Source organism: Ostrinia nubilalis, chromosome 26 (assembly GCF_963855985.1).
Source record: "Ostrinia nubilalis chromosome 26, ilOstNubi1.1, whole genome shotgun sequence".
Lineage (NCBI taxonomy): Eukaryota > Metazoa > Arthropoda > Insecta > Lepidoptera > Crambidae > Ostrinia > Ostrinia nubilalis.
In genome coordinates, this window is record NC_087113.1 from 3,676,269 (window position 1) to 3,692,208 (window position 15,940).

The 15,940-nt window shown below is 36.3% G+C and overlaps 3 protein-coding genes and 1 long non-coding RNA gene across 5 annotated transcripts; 3 read left to right on the plus strand and 1 right to left on the minus strand.

The window, feature by feature from the left end:
• The first annotated feature begins 225 nt into the window (after positions 1 to 225).
• LOC135084691 (macro domain-containing protein RSc0334-like) lies at positions 226 to 3,937 on the plus strand. Its single transcript, XM_063979462.1, has 4 exons — positions 226 to 673; positions 856 to 948; positions 1,328 to 1,403; positions 2,881 to 3,937. Exons 1-4 carry the CDS (start codon positions 314 to 316, stop codon positions 3,207 to 3,209), a joined length of 858 nt encoding a protein of 285 aa, XP_063835532.1. The 5' UTR covers positions 226 to 313; the 3' UTR covers positions 3,210 to 3,937.
• A 317-nt stretch (positions 3,938 to 4,254) lies between these two features.
• LOC135084593 (valine--tRNA ligase) lies at positions 4,255 to 9,760 on the plus strand. Its single transcript, XM_063979366.1, has 4 exons — positions 4,255 to 4,591; positions 5,142 to 5,251; positions 5,738 to 6,231; positions 6,326 to 9,760. Exons 1-4 carry the CDS (start codon positions 4,345 to 4,347, stop codon positions 8,442 to 8,444), a joined length of 2,970 nt encoding a protein of 989 aa, XP_063835436.1. The 5' UTR covers positions 4,255 to 4,344; the 3' UTR covers positions 8,445 to 9,760.
• Positions 8,702 to 13,277, minus strand: LOC135084595 (uncharacterized). Of its 2 annotated transcripts, XM_063979367.1 has the most exons (4): positions 12,683 to 13,277; positions 11,962 to 12,259; positions 11,315 to 11,405; positions 11,158 to 11,236 (listed from the first exon to the last, which is right to left on the minus strand). In XM_063979367.1, the coding sequence occupies exons 1-4, from the start codon at positions 13,064 to 13,066 to the stop codon at positions 11,185 to 11,187; spliced, it is 825 nt and encodes a 274-aa protein (XP_063835437.1). In that variant the 5' UTR covers positions 13,067 to 13,277; the 3' UTR covers positions 11,158 to 11,184. The 2 variants fall into 2 exon arrangements, with proteins under 2 accessions (XP_063835438.1, XP_063835437.1); XM_063979368.1 differs by lacking the exons at positions 11,158 to 11,236; positions 11,315 to 11,405 and adding an exon at positions 8,702 to 10,030.
• Positions 13,278 to 13,643: 366 nt separating this feature from the next.
• Positions 13,644 to 15,022, plus strand: LOC135084516 (uncharacterized). The gene is made up of 4 exons (XR_010259871.1): positions 13,644 to 13,936; positions 14,030 to 14,340; positions 14,446 to 14,508; positions 14,716 to 15,022. It is a non-coding gene; the product is annotated as an uncharacterized LOC135084516 (long non-coding RNA).
• Positions 15,023 to 15,940: the final 918 nt, after the last annotated feature.

Here is a 15,940-nt window from a genome sequence, read left to right on the forward strand (position 1 = left end):
GATATGGTAATTAGGCTGAGAACGCCTAATCGTGAGAATGACCGCTATACTGATCCTAGCCCTAAATTCCGAAATTCCGTTTTTTACTGATCCGTTTCCCTACCTTGACATTGGCAAATGCGCAAGCCGCGCGAGCCATTAAAAAAAAAAAAAAAAAAAAAAAAAAAAACGTCAATGCCTGGGCGTGTTCGTTTTCAAACTTTTTCACATAATTATCTCATAGTGTATTTCAAAAGTGTCAAACACCGTAGAAACAACACATAATCCGAATACGATTTCAAAAAAAATACTAACAAAGGAACAGGTTTAGGACATGATTTTGCCGGCGAATCGTGCAATTTTTTTCTCCATTTTTCATGTTTATCGTGCGCAGTTAGTACGTCCGTTTTGTTTGGAAAAGATGACTACGCAAAGTAAATGGAAGGTTGAGAAAAACAAGATTGCTAATTTGCCTTTGGAGGAGAAGAGGAAGTTATATAAACCGGGCGACTTTATCATTCTTGACAAAGTCGATCCGTGGTGCAAGTTTGTGATCAAAAATCGCGATATTGAGATGTTGAAGCACACCTTGGATGACCTTACGGAGTTCCAGAAGATTAAACTTGACCCTTCTAAAGATAAAGAGCTCTCTGAGAAGGTGTCAATTTTCCAAGGAGATATCACAAAGTTGGAGGTATACAAAATACAATCTCACGTTAATTGTTTATTTCAATGTTATTGCTAAAGGATTTCCAAACTTATAAAAGGCCTGTGCTTTTACTTGCACATAAAAGAACTATGATACGCACAATAAACTTAAAATCACAATCAAAACAATCCTTTCCAAGGAATAACAAGTTTATCTCTGCTTTACAGATTGATGCAATTGTAAACGCAGCCAATTCCCGCCTCATTGCTGGTGGGGGTGTCGATGGAGCCATTCACCGGGCTGCTGGGCCCTTTCTACAGGTAATCTATCTATCTATCTATATAAATAAAAATGAATTGATGTTCGTTAGTCTGATTAAAACTCGAGAACGGCTGGGCCGATTGAGCTGATTTTGGTTTTAAAATGTTTGTCGTAGTCCAGGGTAGGTCTAAACGGTGAGCAAATACGCGCGCGATATTGTTTTTCTGTGACAGACAAAATTCCACGCGGGCGAAGCCGCGGTCGGAAAGCTAGTTACATATAAATATTGAAAGAAAAAACTTCCAAAACCATACAATTTCTCTCTGTTTCTGAATTTTATATTGTAACTATCAGAATAGCTATTGGTTTGTTGATTACAAGAAAAAGATATTAAAACCAAGTCGTAATTACTCTAAACCCCTTGAACTTTGTTTCCAGGAAGAGTGCAATTCCCTCCACGGCTGCGGCACTGGGGAAGCCAAGATTACAAGTGGCTACAATCTGCCTGCTAAATGTAAGTATTTATACTTTCTGCTATACTCACGGCCGAATACTGAAACGCCATTTAAATATTTGACGGCTTCTCAAATAGTTAAGCAGCTCCTAAACTTACATTTCGCATACTCAAAACAATATCTGAGCAGTTCTCAATTTTTAAGCACCTCTCAAATTAAGTTGCACTCAAACGCCACTTAAATGAATTTTCGCATACTGAAACGCCATTCAACGCTAAGCATTACTCAAATAACTGTCAAATCGTCTTAAGCAGCTGTTAAATTTGAGAGTGCTTGCGCGGTATCTTAAATCCTATTCTTATACCTAAATCGACCTAAATAGTGGTAAATAATGTGTGTCATCGTTATCATTTCTTTCGAGGCTCGAGGAAATACCTAGATCTAATCGCAGGAACGCAATAATGCTGAACGCTATTGAAAAATATTATTATAATGACATGCAATTCCGAGCGAGGTTCCGCATCTCTAAAGAAACGGTGTTGTGTCTGGATTCATAATTTGGAAGCTCTTTGAAACCCCGCACCAAACGCCATACAACCAGTGGACCAAATACTTATTATAACCCTACTGTTCTACGCAACGGGAAGTTATGAACGTGTACTAGGTGATATCTTCCACATCGAACAGCCAACTGTGCATCGTATAGTGCACAAAGTAACAACCAAAATAGCTGCTATGAAATCGCTTTACATAAACATGCTTATTTCTGAGGAATAATATGGGGACATCGCATAGTAGCATTTCCAAGAGTTGTTGATTTGTCAATTTGATGCTCTGTCAACAATGATAAATGTCAATTGTGGTTACGTTTCGGTCCACGATCGCCACTTAATAGATTTCAACAATAAAAAGTATCACCTTTAAAATTATTTTTTTAATTAAATAAAAATGCAAGCATTAATTTTTTTATATGATAAAACGAGATTTATGTATAATAGAAACTAAAAATAAACTGTTGTATGTTAAGTTGATTGAGTAATATTTCCATATAAGACAATACATAACCAAACGATGCTGCGTGTAATGGATAAAAAACGTAAAGTTATCATTTGTGTAAATGAAAACATACTTTTTTTGGTAAATGTTGCCATTATGTAAACATTTGAGATCTGCTTAGCTGATCACGGCTTCAAATCCGTTGAGTGGCGTTTGAGAATACCATTTAAAATTGAAGGATACTTAAATTTAGGAGCCCGTCAGCTGAGTGACAGATTTGAGTAGTGTTTCAGTATTCGGCCGTCAGCCCATTATTATTCTGAGTTATAAAGAAAAAGTAATAATAAAGTAAAAAGCTTTTATTTCCACAAAAAAGGTTTGGCTACAATAAATTAATTCATTAAAAATATTTGTTTTGCTAATTCTTGTGGCACCCTGTGTGGGCAAAAGCCTCCTCGAAATTGAAAACCAAACTAAAGACATACTGTCTCTGATGGATGAATAAAAGAAAAAATAATAATTCCCAAAAATTATTTTCAGACGTCATTCACACTGTTGGCCCTCGTGATGGTTCAGTGACAGCCCTGCAGTCCTGTTACGACAAGAGTCTCGCCTTCCACCACGAGCACAAAATCAAGTCCATCGCCTTCCCTTGCATTGCTACCGGCATTTACGGCTTCCCCAACCGTCTGGCTGCTCACATCGCACTGCGTACAGCCAGAAAGTTCCTTGAGGCTAACGAAGAAATGGAACGCATCATATTCTGCACGTTCATGCCGGTTGATGTGGACATATACAAGACTTTGATGCAGATGTACTTCCCAGTGCACGGTTGGAATTACAACGACGGGGCTTCAGTCTCTGAGTAATTCGTAGGGACAGCCATTCTTTTTGAAATTTTTCAGGACAAACTAATGTAATGCGATTATCACACTGCACCGCAGTCCGCGTGGCGACATACAGTGTGAAGTGCCGCGCGTGTTTTCTATACAAACTGAGGTACTTGCATATAATGATTAAATCTGTCGTCCCGCGTACCGCGGCGGAGCGGAGTGCAGTGTGATAAACGCCTAAATTAAAGGCATTATATCAAACTATTTTTTACAATTGCCACCTCAACACTAAGCCAGTTGAGTTGAGTTCTGTATACTCGTGTAATCTTTGAGGCTAAAACAAAATTGAGTCTTATTTTGTGGCTGACAACGTCCATTTACTATAAACCCACCAAGAAGGCCTCGGTTTTTTCGAATGAGGTAAAAATTGGCCTAACTATTGATATAGTCATTTATTCATGATGTAATTTTACTCGTAGACTAAGTCCATGGCACAAGGTGCCGTTTTGTATACGTATAGCTTGAGTATACTTTATTTATTTTTGCATACAAGGGGAACTTTTATCGAATAAAATCAAAGTAAAATCATGTTTCGCCGAGCGACATGATTACATTAATTTTGGTTTTAATCAATTTTCTAGTTAGATTATAAGTTTTTGAAAAATTTATTGTGATACCTTTTGAAAAGACTTGTATGATTATTGGTATTGAACTTCCCAGCTTTTTATTGTAATTTGCATAATATAATATTTTTAAATGTGAAAGCTCTATTATTTAAATTTTTCCTAAGTAGGTTGCCTTTCAGTGTCCTGTGAGTGTCCTTTGTCCCTTGTGCAATTTAAAATGATTCCCACAACGACCGATGCCGCAGTCGTGGTAATATTAAAAAATAGTCTGCGAATCCTCGTTTTTATTCATAGTTTTTACTTTCAAATCCTATTTCAAGAACATAAATACAAGTTTGTAAGGGAACGGGAACCCTCGGCGTGCGGGACCGACTCGCGCTTGACCGGTTTTTTATTTTTTTAGGCCAGCTGAAATAATTTTTTGAGCTGTCATAATAATCAATTGTCAAATTTCGTGAAACGGAACACACGTACATTTTGTTTTCAAAAAATCTCTGTGAAATGAAACTAATATTACCGATTAAATTCAAATAAGCTACGTGAAAATGCTTTCACGGTTTAGAAATTATATGTTACCGTATTTATATCTATACCGGCGGTCCATTTCGTCCACGACTAGAATAATTCTGAAGGAAAACTTGTCCGCTGCGGCGTACAAGCCAGAAGATGTGGAAAAAGACAAATACAATCAATGGGAATGGAAGGGCTTGTTCAAAGCCGAGAATTTAAGCGACAAGCCTCCTTTCAGCATGGTTCTTCCACCTCCGAACGTCACAGGAAAACTGCATTTAGGTATAGAACTTAGGTTATAATTTGGATTTATTTTTGGAATTTATTGCTAGATTTATTATTAAATCTCAGTGTATTAAATTTAGGAATACATGGCTAGCTTATACATAATGTTGGGTTATTTTGTGCTCTATTCTTTAGCACAGTAAATGGATAAAATTCTAATTTACTTTTATTGTCATTTAAATTAATCAACTTTGAAACATTAAGGGTCTGTATAAGGTCTAAGGTCTTTCACAGCCATGGGCGTACCTAGCTTCTGGCTTGGAGGGGAGGGGGGGCAAATACCCAGCTTCTGGCCCAGGGGGAGGATTTTTTAAGTCTGATAGTTTGACCTAGTTTCTTCAAAGGGACAGTCATATCTTTCAGTCTACTTTAGATTTCCAGGTCACTGATAGAGATAAATGACTGCTGAAGCTACCTATAATTGGCATACTTTATTTATATTAATGTCTGATAAATATGTGAAACTTTATCAAGAAATAGTAAAACTTTAATAATTATTTTTATATTCAAAAATACAGCCTACATTTCTTTTTCCTATACCTTTCAGGTCACGCTCTAGCTTGCACCATTCAAGATGTGACCGTCAGAAGAAAGAGGTCACTAGGCTTCAATGTGCTCTGGCTACCTGGCACTGACCACGCTGGAATAGCTACTCAGGTGAAATAGTTTTAACGTTACAATATTAATCTGTTCATTGAAATGAAAATAAACCTGGTTTGAATGTTGATTTATGTATAAGTTTTATAAGTAAATTATGGAGGTAATTGCAGTATAAAAAAATCTAATACAAAATTCCTATCCCAAACTATTTTTCATATGCCTATAGTCTGGTCGCTGAGCACGTAGAATTTTGTTCATTGACCCCAAGCTACCCATCCTTATCGCTCGCGCGTAATTATATTGCTGTCGCGACTGTGCGACGGGCGCCCGCAGTGAGTGTGCGAGCGCAACATAATTACGCGCGAGCGATAATCGCGCGGTTTCGAGTCATTGGACAAAATTCTACGTGCTCAGAGACTGGGCTTTAGATGCAAAACAATATTTGCTGGGTTTCAGCTACTGGTGTTCTGTAAATTCAAACAAGAACTGCATGCTGGAACTTTTTGTGCAGAAACAAAAAACTTAGTTTTCTGTTCATTTCAGGGTGTTGTAGAAAAGTATTTGCATAGCAAGAAAGGAATGGACCGATTAACGATTGGCCGTGAGAAATTCATCAACGAAGTTTGGAAGTGGAAAGAAAAGCATGGAGACACAATTTGTGAACAGCTACGAACCCTTGGCTGCTCTTTGGATTGGTCAAGACAAAAGTTCACGATGGACCCCAAACATTCAAACGCAGTTAATACAGCGTTCATAAGATTATTCCAAAAAGGCCTCATTTACCGGAAGAAGGCTCTAGTCAACTGGTGTAATGCATTAAAATCTACAGTGTCCGATATAGAAGTTGAGAATGAGACTATAAATGGATCAACAGATAAGGTGATACCAGGATATGATAGGCCCATCAGATTTGGTCTCATGTACAGCTTTGCATATAAACTGTTCGATCCACCGTCAGAAGAAATAGTAGTCTCTACAACAATGCCTGAAACGATGCTGGGTGATGTGGCTATTGCAGTTCATCCACATGATTCCAGGTACGATTAATTTTATTTTTAATAAATATTACTCTCAGGGCTGACGAATAAGAAGTTTTGTACAAAATTTTATTTTATTTCTTCTCCTTTTCAGGTATAAACACCTTATCGGTAAGCAAGTTATTCACCCATTTCGAAACGCCACAATACCCATCGTAGCAGACGATTTCGTCGACATGGAATTCGGGACTGGAGCCGTGAAAATAACGCCAGCGCATAGCAAAGTTGACTACGACATCGCCAAACACCATCACTTGCCTCTACTACAAGTTATCGACGAGAATGGCTGCATGAAAAACTGTGACAAATACAATAACCACAAAAAGTACGATTGCAGAGAAATTATCGTCCAAGCGTTAGAAAATTCTGGACTCCTCAGAGCAGTGAAACCACATCCAATGACGTTACCAGTGTGCAGCCGGACTGGTGACGTCATAGAGTATTTGCCGAAGGAACAGTGGTTTTTATCGTGTAGTGCAATAAACGAGAGAATCTCAGAAATTTTAAAAGAGGGGAAATTAAAAATTGAACCAGAAAAGTTCGTCAAACAATGGTTAAATTGGACTGGGGATGACAGAGATTGGTGCATATCACGGCAGCTCTGGTGGGGTCATCAAATTCCCGCCTACAAATGCAGCGTCGAAAAAAGTGTCATCTGGATCGCAGCTAACGATGAGATGGCAGCCAAACAGCAAGCATCCAAATTCCTACGAACATTGCCTGGGGAGATCAAGGCAGAAAGAGATACTGATGTCCTAGACACTTGGTTCTCCTCAGGCATATACCCATTCGCTGTTTTGGGATGGCCCGAGCATTATTACAACGAGGACTACAGAGAATTCTACCCATTAGATCTTATGGCCACTGGACACGATATCTTAGGTTTCTGGGTACACAGAATGGTGATACTTGGCTTGGAACTAACAGACAAGTTACCATTTAATAAAGTCTTGCTACATGGAATCATTTGCGATAACAAGGGCGCTAAAATGTCCAAGAGCAAAGGCAACGTCATTGACCCACTCGACGTCATCAACGGGATATCGATGGGTAAACTCAAGGAGAAAACGGAGGATATGCACAAAAACGGAATTTTGAGCAAGGAAGAAATGAACAAGGCGTTGGATTACCATAAATCTAATTTCTCCAACACAAACGGCATTCCCCAGTGTGGAGTTGATGCTTTGAGATTCACTCTCCTCTCGCAAGACGTGAAATCTCATTTTGTCAATTTTGATGTGGCCATGTGCCATTCCAACAAACTTTTCTGCAACAAAATCTGGCAAAGTGTCAAGTACACCCAGTTATCCTACAACAAACTGGGCGTTATCGAAGATAAAATAACTTTAGACGATCTCACATATTTCGACAAGTGGATTCTTAGCCGACTCGCGGATATGGTAGAAAAAGTCAACGTGTCTATGGATACCTATAATTTCCATATAGCAACGAAAGCTCTGAGGAGTCTTATCTACAATGAATTTTGTGATGTGTACCTAGAAGCTACGAAACCAGGTTTTGATAGTGATAACAAAAAAATGGGATTCGCACACGCTCACACTCTTTCCGCAGTTTTGAATACGTCGCTAAGGTGTCTTGCACCTTTTATGGCATATTTAACGGATGAACTCATCCCTAAAATTCCTGCCTTTCAAAGAAATATCATCATAAACTTCAATGACAGTGGGAAACCATATTTAGACTTTCCAAAACCTGAAGACTTCAACGTTTGGAAGAATTTAGACTTAGAAGGGAAAGTAGGGAAACTGTTGAGCGCCATAAATCTAGTCAGAGAATTGAGAGGTTTCTACGGGATTTCGAATAAATTTAAGCCGGCAATACAATTTTGTACCTCTGATGAAACGCTGGTGTCGGATATAAAATATAATGAGAGAATTGTACTGAATTTAACCAGATGTGGTCTTCTTCATTTCGATGCTGAAGCTGCGAAAAACTGCGTCAGTGGCATTTTGGATAAAGACACTAAAGTGTGCGTAGAAATTATTGGAGATAATGTAGACAGCACCATATTGGCTGCTAGAGATAAATTGATAAAGAAAATTGACAAGCTGCAAGAAGCTATATCGAAGTTGGAAGAAAAACAAAATAATCCACATTATTTGAACTCCGCGTCGGAATGGACGAAAGTCTTAGATAAGGAAAAGTTATTGACGAAACAACAAGAACTGAAGCAACTTAAAAGACTGATTTAAACGTTTTATTATTCGACATTAAATTTAATAACATGCGCGCGCGCGGGCTTTTGACAAATGAAATGGGCGGAGCCTAACGCTGATTTTGGATATAATATCTATCTCGCTCATTTAAGCCTTGAGTGAGAGGGATGGATAGTTCCGAAAATTCGCACGTGTTTTTGGATGGTGTAATTACACCATACAATAATATTTATTGCAGATGTTGTATTTGTCCTGTGTAGGTATGACTTTGTTAGTTAAATTAAAAATGTGCATTTGTTAATTTTAAAATCTTTATTTTATAAAATCAATAAAACTTTAATTTTACAACAATCGTTTTATTAGAGCTATGAATTGACTAACAACAACAAGAGTGGCCCCTCTGAACATAAACTTAGATCAAGAAGGTATTTTCAAAATGCCTTTTTTAGACCACCACTACATACTAGGCGAATACAGTTTAAAATAACTTTAAAAGTAAAACAAAAAAAAATATTTACAATGAAAACATTCATAAAAAATCTTGATGGAACTTAACAGCTTACATAATGTTTTTTTTTTTTTTGGATATGAACCTTTCTATGCTACATTTATATTACACTTATACAGGGCGTTATATTTGTAGTTAGATGTTTATTGAAATTCAAGTTAGCAAATTTTCATTAGGTACTTTCTTTATATTTTTTTTAAGAAAACAATAATGTAGAAGGTTCTTGAATAAATAAACATTATAACTTTAAAATATAGATTGAAAGCAATTTAAAATTTATAAGACCAAACAGTTTTTAACAGCTAGTAGTAAAATAAAACTGTAACTTCATTTTAACGCTATTAATGTATCCTGTATCTCTAGCATAAAAACTTTCGGCTTCGAATCCCCATCAAAAGATCTATTACGAAAACTAAAACAGCGCCCTTGTGAACGTGTCGTAAAGTGAACTTATAAGAAATGTTAGCACGAAACTCATTTTGACGATCAAAATTGTCTCGTTAACGTTGAATTCGAAGGCTGAATATCGACATTATCACATTTGTTTAGCAGATGCCAATCAATATCAGATGTCTTTGTGTTGTTATGTCCACTGTTTAACACAAATGGAGTCAGGGAAAAAATACAGAACACTGCATTGTTGATTTTGAAATACCTAGAAACAATTTGAGACTTAGTAAAATGATTTTTAAGAGCCAATCAAGGCAAGAATACTCATAAACTATTTTGGGCATGAAATAAACAGCCTAGAAAAGTCTAATACAATGAATAAAGTTCATTAAAATCCTACACTCTAAGGTTTCTTTATTAAATAAATCCTTTCACATAAACTATTACGGTACAACACAACAAATAAAGAAGTTCATAATATGTACACTGAATCTACACAATGATTTATTTAATTACAGTAAAATTAAGTTCTTTGTTTAGATTTTGGGTATCGAATAAAAAAATGTGGCTTAATAAATTCACCCTGTATAAATACTCGCAACAAACTTAGGCTATGATTTATTTTTCTTTGGTATCCTCTTTTTGTTTGCTTTTGTCCGTGGCTTTCGTTTGGTTTCTTGTTTGACTGGGTGCACGCATAGGAAGTTTCCGTTTACACATGAACCTGTAAATAAGACTTGCATTTAAAGCCCGGTCCGTGAGCACGTATAATTTTGTCCACTGACCCCTAGCTACCCATCCTTATCGCTCGCGCGTAATTATATTGCTGTCGCGACTGTGCGACTGGCACCTGCAGTGAGTGTGCGAGCGCGATAGCAACATAATTACGCGCGAGCGATAAGGATGGGTAGCTAGGGGTCATTAGACAAAATTCTACGTGCACACGGACCAGACTATAATAAAATGCACATTTTAGGACGAAGCACACTTATCAACCCGGATCGTAGGCGTATCACCTCGAGGCGGTCAATATTCTTTGTATGATACTCCGAACTGCAACACACACTTAAGCCGAACGTCCATCGCCGGCTAAACTAAGTTAGTTTAGCTTAGCTCGCATAGTTGAGCCAGCTTTTTATACATGTGCGACGTCCACCGCAAACTATGCCAGCTAAGCTACGTGAAATGCCCCAGCTAAGTGGAACTAACTTAGCTCGGTTAACTCGACGTTCCAGCATAAACTGACCATCACTAACGTAGTTTTAGCTCATTTATCGGACAACGTAGTTCTAGTTTAGCTTAGTTCACTGAGTTTAGTTTTCATTTAGTTTAGCCGGCGGTGGACGTTCGGCTTTAAGCTCATAACAGACTTATCAACTCAGGCTTTTACATTACGGTGCGGATAAGTGTGCGTTGCGGTATGGAGTTTCATACAAAGAATATTGACCGCCTCGAGTTAATACGGTTACGATCCCGATGTTGCTGGATCTCCTTTGACTTTTATCTTCTGAAATCGTGGAAGCGTCTTCTGAAATCTGCCGCCTCTAGGCCGCGGCCTATACGGCCTATTGACAAATCCAGGACTGGCTCACCGTCACGCGTAGAGGCGACTTTTGTCGCCGTGACTGTTTTGTCACCTCCACGAAGTCCATGGAGGTGAAAGCATGTAGCGACGTGAGCGTGACAGTGGCAGAAACTTTTTTGCCACAGTCACCTGTTTGCACGAGCCCTAATGCAGCTTCTGACTCTATATTTTGAAATATTTTCAGATGTCTACTGCTGTAGCATTTTTTTTAATGAAATATCCATGCTGGATGTATGAGAACAGGCGTCAAAATAAAAAATACATAATTTATTTTATCATACAACTTTTATTAACTATTTCAATATTTCAGAAATATCTTCTAATTGTCCTAATGCTCCTGCTATCCTGAAAAAGAAAAATTTGATTAATAGAACACTTTTTATAAATGTCTAGTCATTTAAGTCTGTAGTTTTAATACCTTACCTAGATATAACATCCACTTTTTGTTTCTTATAGCTCTTATCTAGTTCTAATCTTGCTCTTTTTATATAAATCATTTCTTTTTCTATTGGCACTGAAACAATTAAGATAAATTATTTATGTTCACGGACTTCAACCTATGAAAAAATCACACAATTGATTTTGAACCATGTTACATTATAGACAAATTTCAAAATCCATTGGTAATTTAGCAATAGGTGACATGAGATCGGAATGAACCAAAAATTTTAAGAAAAATATAGATCAACCAAAGTTAGGGACCATTTCAGACCATATTATGGCAATATTTCAATAAACAAAATATTGTATGTTAATTTATAATTTTTATAATTAACTTCAAGTCAAAGCATTATCATTTCTTCTAATTTGGTGGATCTATATTTATTTTATCTAATTATTTCATTTAAATATAATGAAATTACTTACCATTTTCAAATATTACCACAATATGGCCACTGTGTTTAATTACTACCACATTTTTGTCATTTGAAAAACTCAAAAGTTTATTTATTAAAAAATATTGTGCAACTTTTTTGTAAAACAATCAGTTTCATAACTAAATAAACCCATTACTTTAACACTATGGTCAGTGTTTAAGGTAATTAACTCACAAATTATTTTATACTCACATAATTTTGATAAATCTGGGTCTTTTTTCTGCTTGTCGTGCCATCGGACATGTTTCACTAAACAGTACAGATATCGGAATTTCTTGGAGCATTTGGCACACGCATACATCTTCTCTCCCGCCTCACCGTCAGATTCATTCGCTACATCGTTACCCTCTTCCGCGGAATACGTTGTGAGTGCATCATCATCTATAGTATCGGAACGTTTAATGACACCGCCAGGTAAGATCTCCAATGTTGGCCAACTGTCTGGTACCGTTTTAACTTCTTTCTTTGGTGCTGGATTTGCATTCTGCAACTAAACAAAGACAAATTTTAAATAAACAACTTAAAAAATCAAACTGCCTAAGGTGGGAATAAGAAATATTAATAACAATTAAACAAAGGCATTGTTAATTTCTATTTATCTTAATTGGAAAGGTAATTAAGTCTGGGTTGCACCATCTTACTTTAACAAATGTCAAATCTGTCAAACTACATACAAAAAACGCCAGATATAGTAAGATAAAACTAAGATCAGTGTGCTTACCATGAATTTACATTAGGTGTGCTCGCTAGTGAATGCGTAAAAAGATGACATATTGTGCAGCGCCCCTAGCGGCTACAGTCAATAAATAAAATCTTCATAGATTTTTAACGTACTTGCTAGCGAACACACCTAACGTAAACTCATGGTAAGCACACAGTTAATAAATTAGATTTAAGTCACATAGATACTTACGACAATAATTCTCCGAGTGTTAACTACATCTGGAATTATTAACTCTGAGCTGCTCTGGTCATAAATTTCAATTAATTGGGGGTCCTGTTCTGCCTGGTTTGGAAGGTCCTCACATGCTATCGACACTTCAGACTGCACTGACACTTCCTCGGACGGCGTAGACGCGTCCTCAGACTGAATGGAGACCATACTACCAATATTGGAGTCATCATCATCCACAACGCACTCGTTTTCATAGTCAATTTCTTCGAAAATGAACGTCTCCATGCTCTCATCTTTTACCTCCAACTGGTCATCGTCTCGCTGCTCTCTAGCTGGCTGCACATCTTCCATCCGAACCAGCTGGACGTCAGAAAGGTCCTCATTTTCCAAATTCGAAGACATTTTGCGATCAAACGAATGTAATCAAAACATACTGTTCTGTATCAAAACAATGAATGTCTCACACAGAGAATCACCATAAAAATAACTTTAAGGTACACAAATATATTGCCTATTCAGCAAATTTATATTGGGAAACACTTTCTTTTTGAATATATCTTGCTATCAAAAGAAAATCGTAATAAAACAATGATGGAGGAAGATGAAGCAGAGTGACAATCACGGGGTGGAAACGCCATAGAGTTTGACAGCTCCATAGAGAGTGAATTTTTTTGACAGTTCCGAGAGGAAGTGACTTTTTATATAGTTGTCCTTTTTATGCGACAATGGTCTTTTGCGTGTCTGTAATCAAGTTAATAAACATTTTCGAATTACAACTTCAACTTTTATTTATAAATTATTTTATTGAATCTTTTTGCATTCTATAAATGAAATGATTATTTAAAAGTATATTAATTCAAAGTCGTAATTTTCACTTTAATCAATTTAGTTCCGTCTCAAGTCTACGACTGTGACATTATTAAAAAAAAAAACGTCAAAAATTTTCATCGAAAAAACGTGTTTTTCTTTATACAAATTTTATCTAATTAAAATCAATAATCTCAATCAATATTAATAAGAACTACATGTGCATGGATTGCCAGTTGGATTGATGTTTGTTTTAAGAAGAAATTTCTCAAGTAAGATATCCACTCGAGAAAGGTTATTGCAGCTTGCAGCAACATCATGTTTTATCAAGTATTGAACCACACAAAGGATTAAATCTTCATTACAATATCATTCATAACTCCATTTAAATCAATGGAAACTAAATATGGATCGTTTCATGGAGTAACAACATACTTTGGAGTTTGGACCCAAAATACAATACACGTAGGTACATTGCAGGCATAGATTGCAGGATTTGCAGGACACAGTGAATGATACGTGTTTTATACAGTGAATCTAAGTACCTATTTCTTTCAGGTTAATATCGAACTTATAAGGTGTTAAGCTGCAATTACAATAAAAGTGCTTGCTATGGAATCACCGGTGCTGATCATTATTGTCAACTGTTACTTAAAATCCAGATGAACCAACCTTTACTTCCTATTCAAATAAGTTTAGAAGAAACCTATATAAGCAATAAAACCAGACCAAGAATGCTTGATTACAAACGATGAACTCATTTCATTTGCAAGTTATGCCATGACATAAATGCATTAAATTAGGAAGATTTGTATTAGATGAATTACCCAGATAACAATTAAAACAACTTCTGTTGATAAGAACATTTGGTAAGTACCTTTAAAATTTAAAACACCCTCAAAATGATTCTAACCCTATCCTCTGACGCTTTTCGACTAGGATCAAATAAAAGTTAATTATTTAATTAATTACAGATTGGTGGAATCCAGATTCTGTGAATGTACATGTAATTGATGGACAAGTACACATTTGACAAGGTAAATTAATTTTATTTAACAAAGTAGTGCAAATCTAGAAACAAAACAGACAGTAAGTAGGTATGGTAGATAAGACAGATCACTTGTTCATCTGCTGTACTCTTTATAATATTAGTGTAGAATGTAGATGATGTATGAGATTACAGTCTTACGGTGACATGTGCATCTTTTTGCTCTAAATTTACAAATATTTCATATATTTTACAGGTGGTGAGAAACGTGTAGATCTGGCCTGCTTACAGTGGCTATTGGATTGGACAGAACCAAAGTGAGAGTGAACGTGTGAATTTATGGAGAATATTAAAAACTATTTTACTATAAGTCATAACGCAACTTATTTTGTATGAGTTACATACAAATGTCAAGCCGTGAGTACATTATGTAAAAACTAAAACAATGTACTGTAATCACAACAGTAACTGTAATCTTTTAAAATCCAATAGTTTTAATGCTTATTGATTTTCGTAAACAAAATATTTCATGTTATATTTCATCAATAAAGTTTCATTTGATACTTCAATAGTTTTATTTTTAACCGCAATACATGAAAAGGAACGGATCATAAAAAAGTATGACAGGTATATTTAGTCTGTGGGCGGCAGACGCCATATTGTATTCAGCGCCACCTACTGGACAATCTAGCTCGGTACCAGTTTGTTTATCGTTTAACCAATACTAGGGCCGTTTCCTATCTGTCTTTAGACATACTCTCTAATCTGTGGTGACAATAGACAATTACAGATTTGACAAATGACAAGAGGAGAACAGGGATGGACTAAGGTTTTTGTTCGATTCTTTTAAATAAATAGAGAAGCTTCGAGCATATTTCACGGAGAGGTGATGGACGGAATCGTTAGCTAAAATGAGGATCATTTCGATTTTTAGCTGTGAATGCAGATTTATAGGGCTAAGAAATCCTTAATACACAGTCCAAAAATTTTTGTTCTACGACAAAAATTGACGAAGTTATGGCCAAATTACTAAAAAAGTTCACTGACCGCCCGGCGCGGGACCGTTGACGTCACTGTATCCGATCCGAACGCTGCCGGCGTACTGCGTGGATAGAAAATATTTTTTTCTAGCCAAACTATCAGTTTGAGAGAAAAACTTGTAATGACATAAATATTCATCAGAATAAAGTAAGCTATTGATAGGTAATTTTAAAAAATAGAAATTGTGAAAAATAACGCAAAAAATCCATACGCTCATACGATTCAATGGAACGCAGAGACGCGATTGGGGTCTCCGCGGTGGTATATTTGGCGATTTATTCAAATAAAGTGTTCATAAGTGTTGTTAGAGTCATATCTTCTTCCAAGTAAAATATAAAAATGTATAAGTAATAATTTATTTACTTCTAACAATACGGTATAGCTGAGGCAGATACACTCTGCCTAGGCTACAAGACATTTCTATGCAGATCATTTCGATG

Bases quoted from the DNA above. Each gene is read 5' to 3' on its own strand.
- LOC135084595 (XM_063979367.1), bottom strand. From the start codon at position 13,066: ATGTCTTCGAATTTGGAAAATGAGGACCTTTCTGACGTCCAGCTGGTT. The intron at 12,260-12,682 runs GTAAGTATCTAT...GTCTTTGTTTAG, and splicing joins ACACTCGGAGAATTATTGTC to TTGCAGAATGCAAATCCAGC. The intron at 11,237-11,314 runs GTAAGGTATTAA...TTTCTTTTTCAG, and splicing joins AAAGTGGATGTTATATCTAG to GATAGCAGGAGCATTAGGAC.
- LOC135084593 (XM_063979366.1), top strand. From the start codon at position 4,345: ATGCTTTCACGGTTTAGAAATTATATGTTACCGTATTTATATCTATAC. The intron at 5,252-5,737 runs GTGAAATAGTTT...TGTTCATTTCAG, and splicing joins ACGCTGGAATAGCTACTCAG to GGTGTTGTAGAAAAGTATTT. The intron at 6,232-6,325 runs GTACGATTAATT...TCTCCTTTTCAG, and splicing joins GTTCATCCACATGATTCCAG to GTATAAACACCTTATCGGTA.
- LOC135084691 (XM_063979462.1), top strand. From the start codon at position 314: ATGATTTTGCCGGCGAATCGTGCAATTTTTTTCTCCATTTTTCATGTT. The intron at 949-1,327 runs GTAATCTATCTA...CTTTGTTTCCAG, and splicing joins CTGCTGGGCCCTTTCTACAG to GAAGAGTGCAATTCCCTCCA. The intron at 1,404-2,880 runs GTAAGTATTTAT...AATTATTTTCAG, and splicing joins CTACAATCTGCCTGCTAAAT to ACGTCATTCACACTGTTGGC.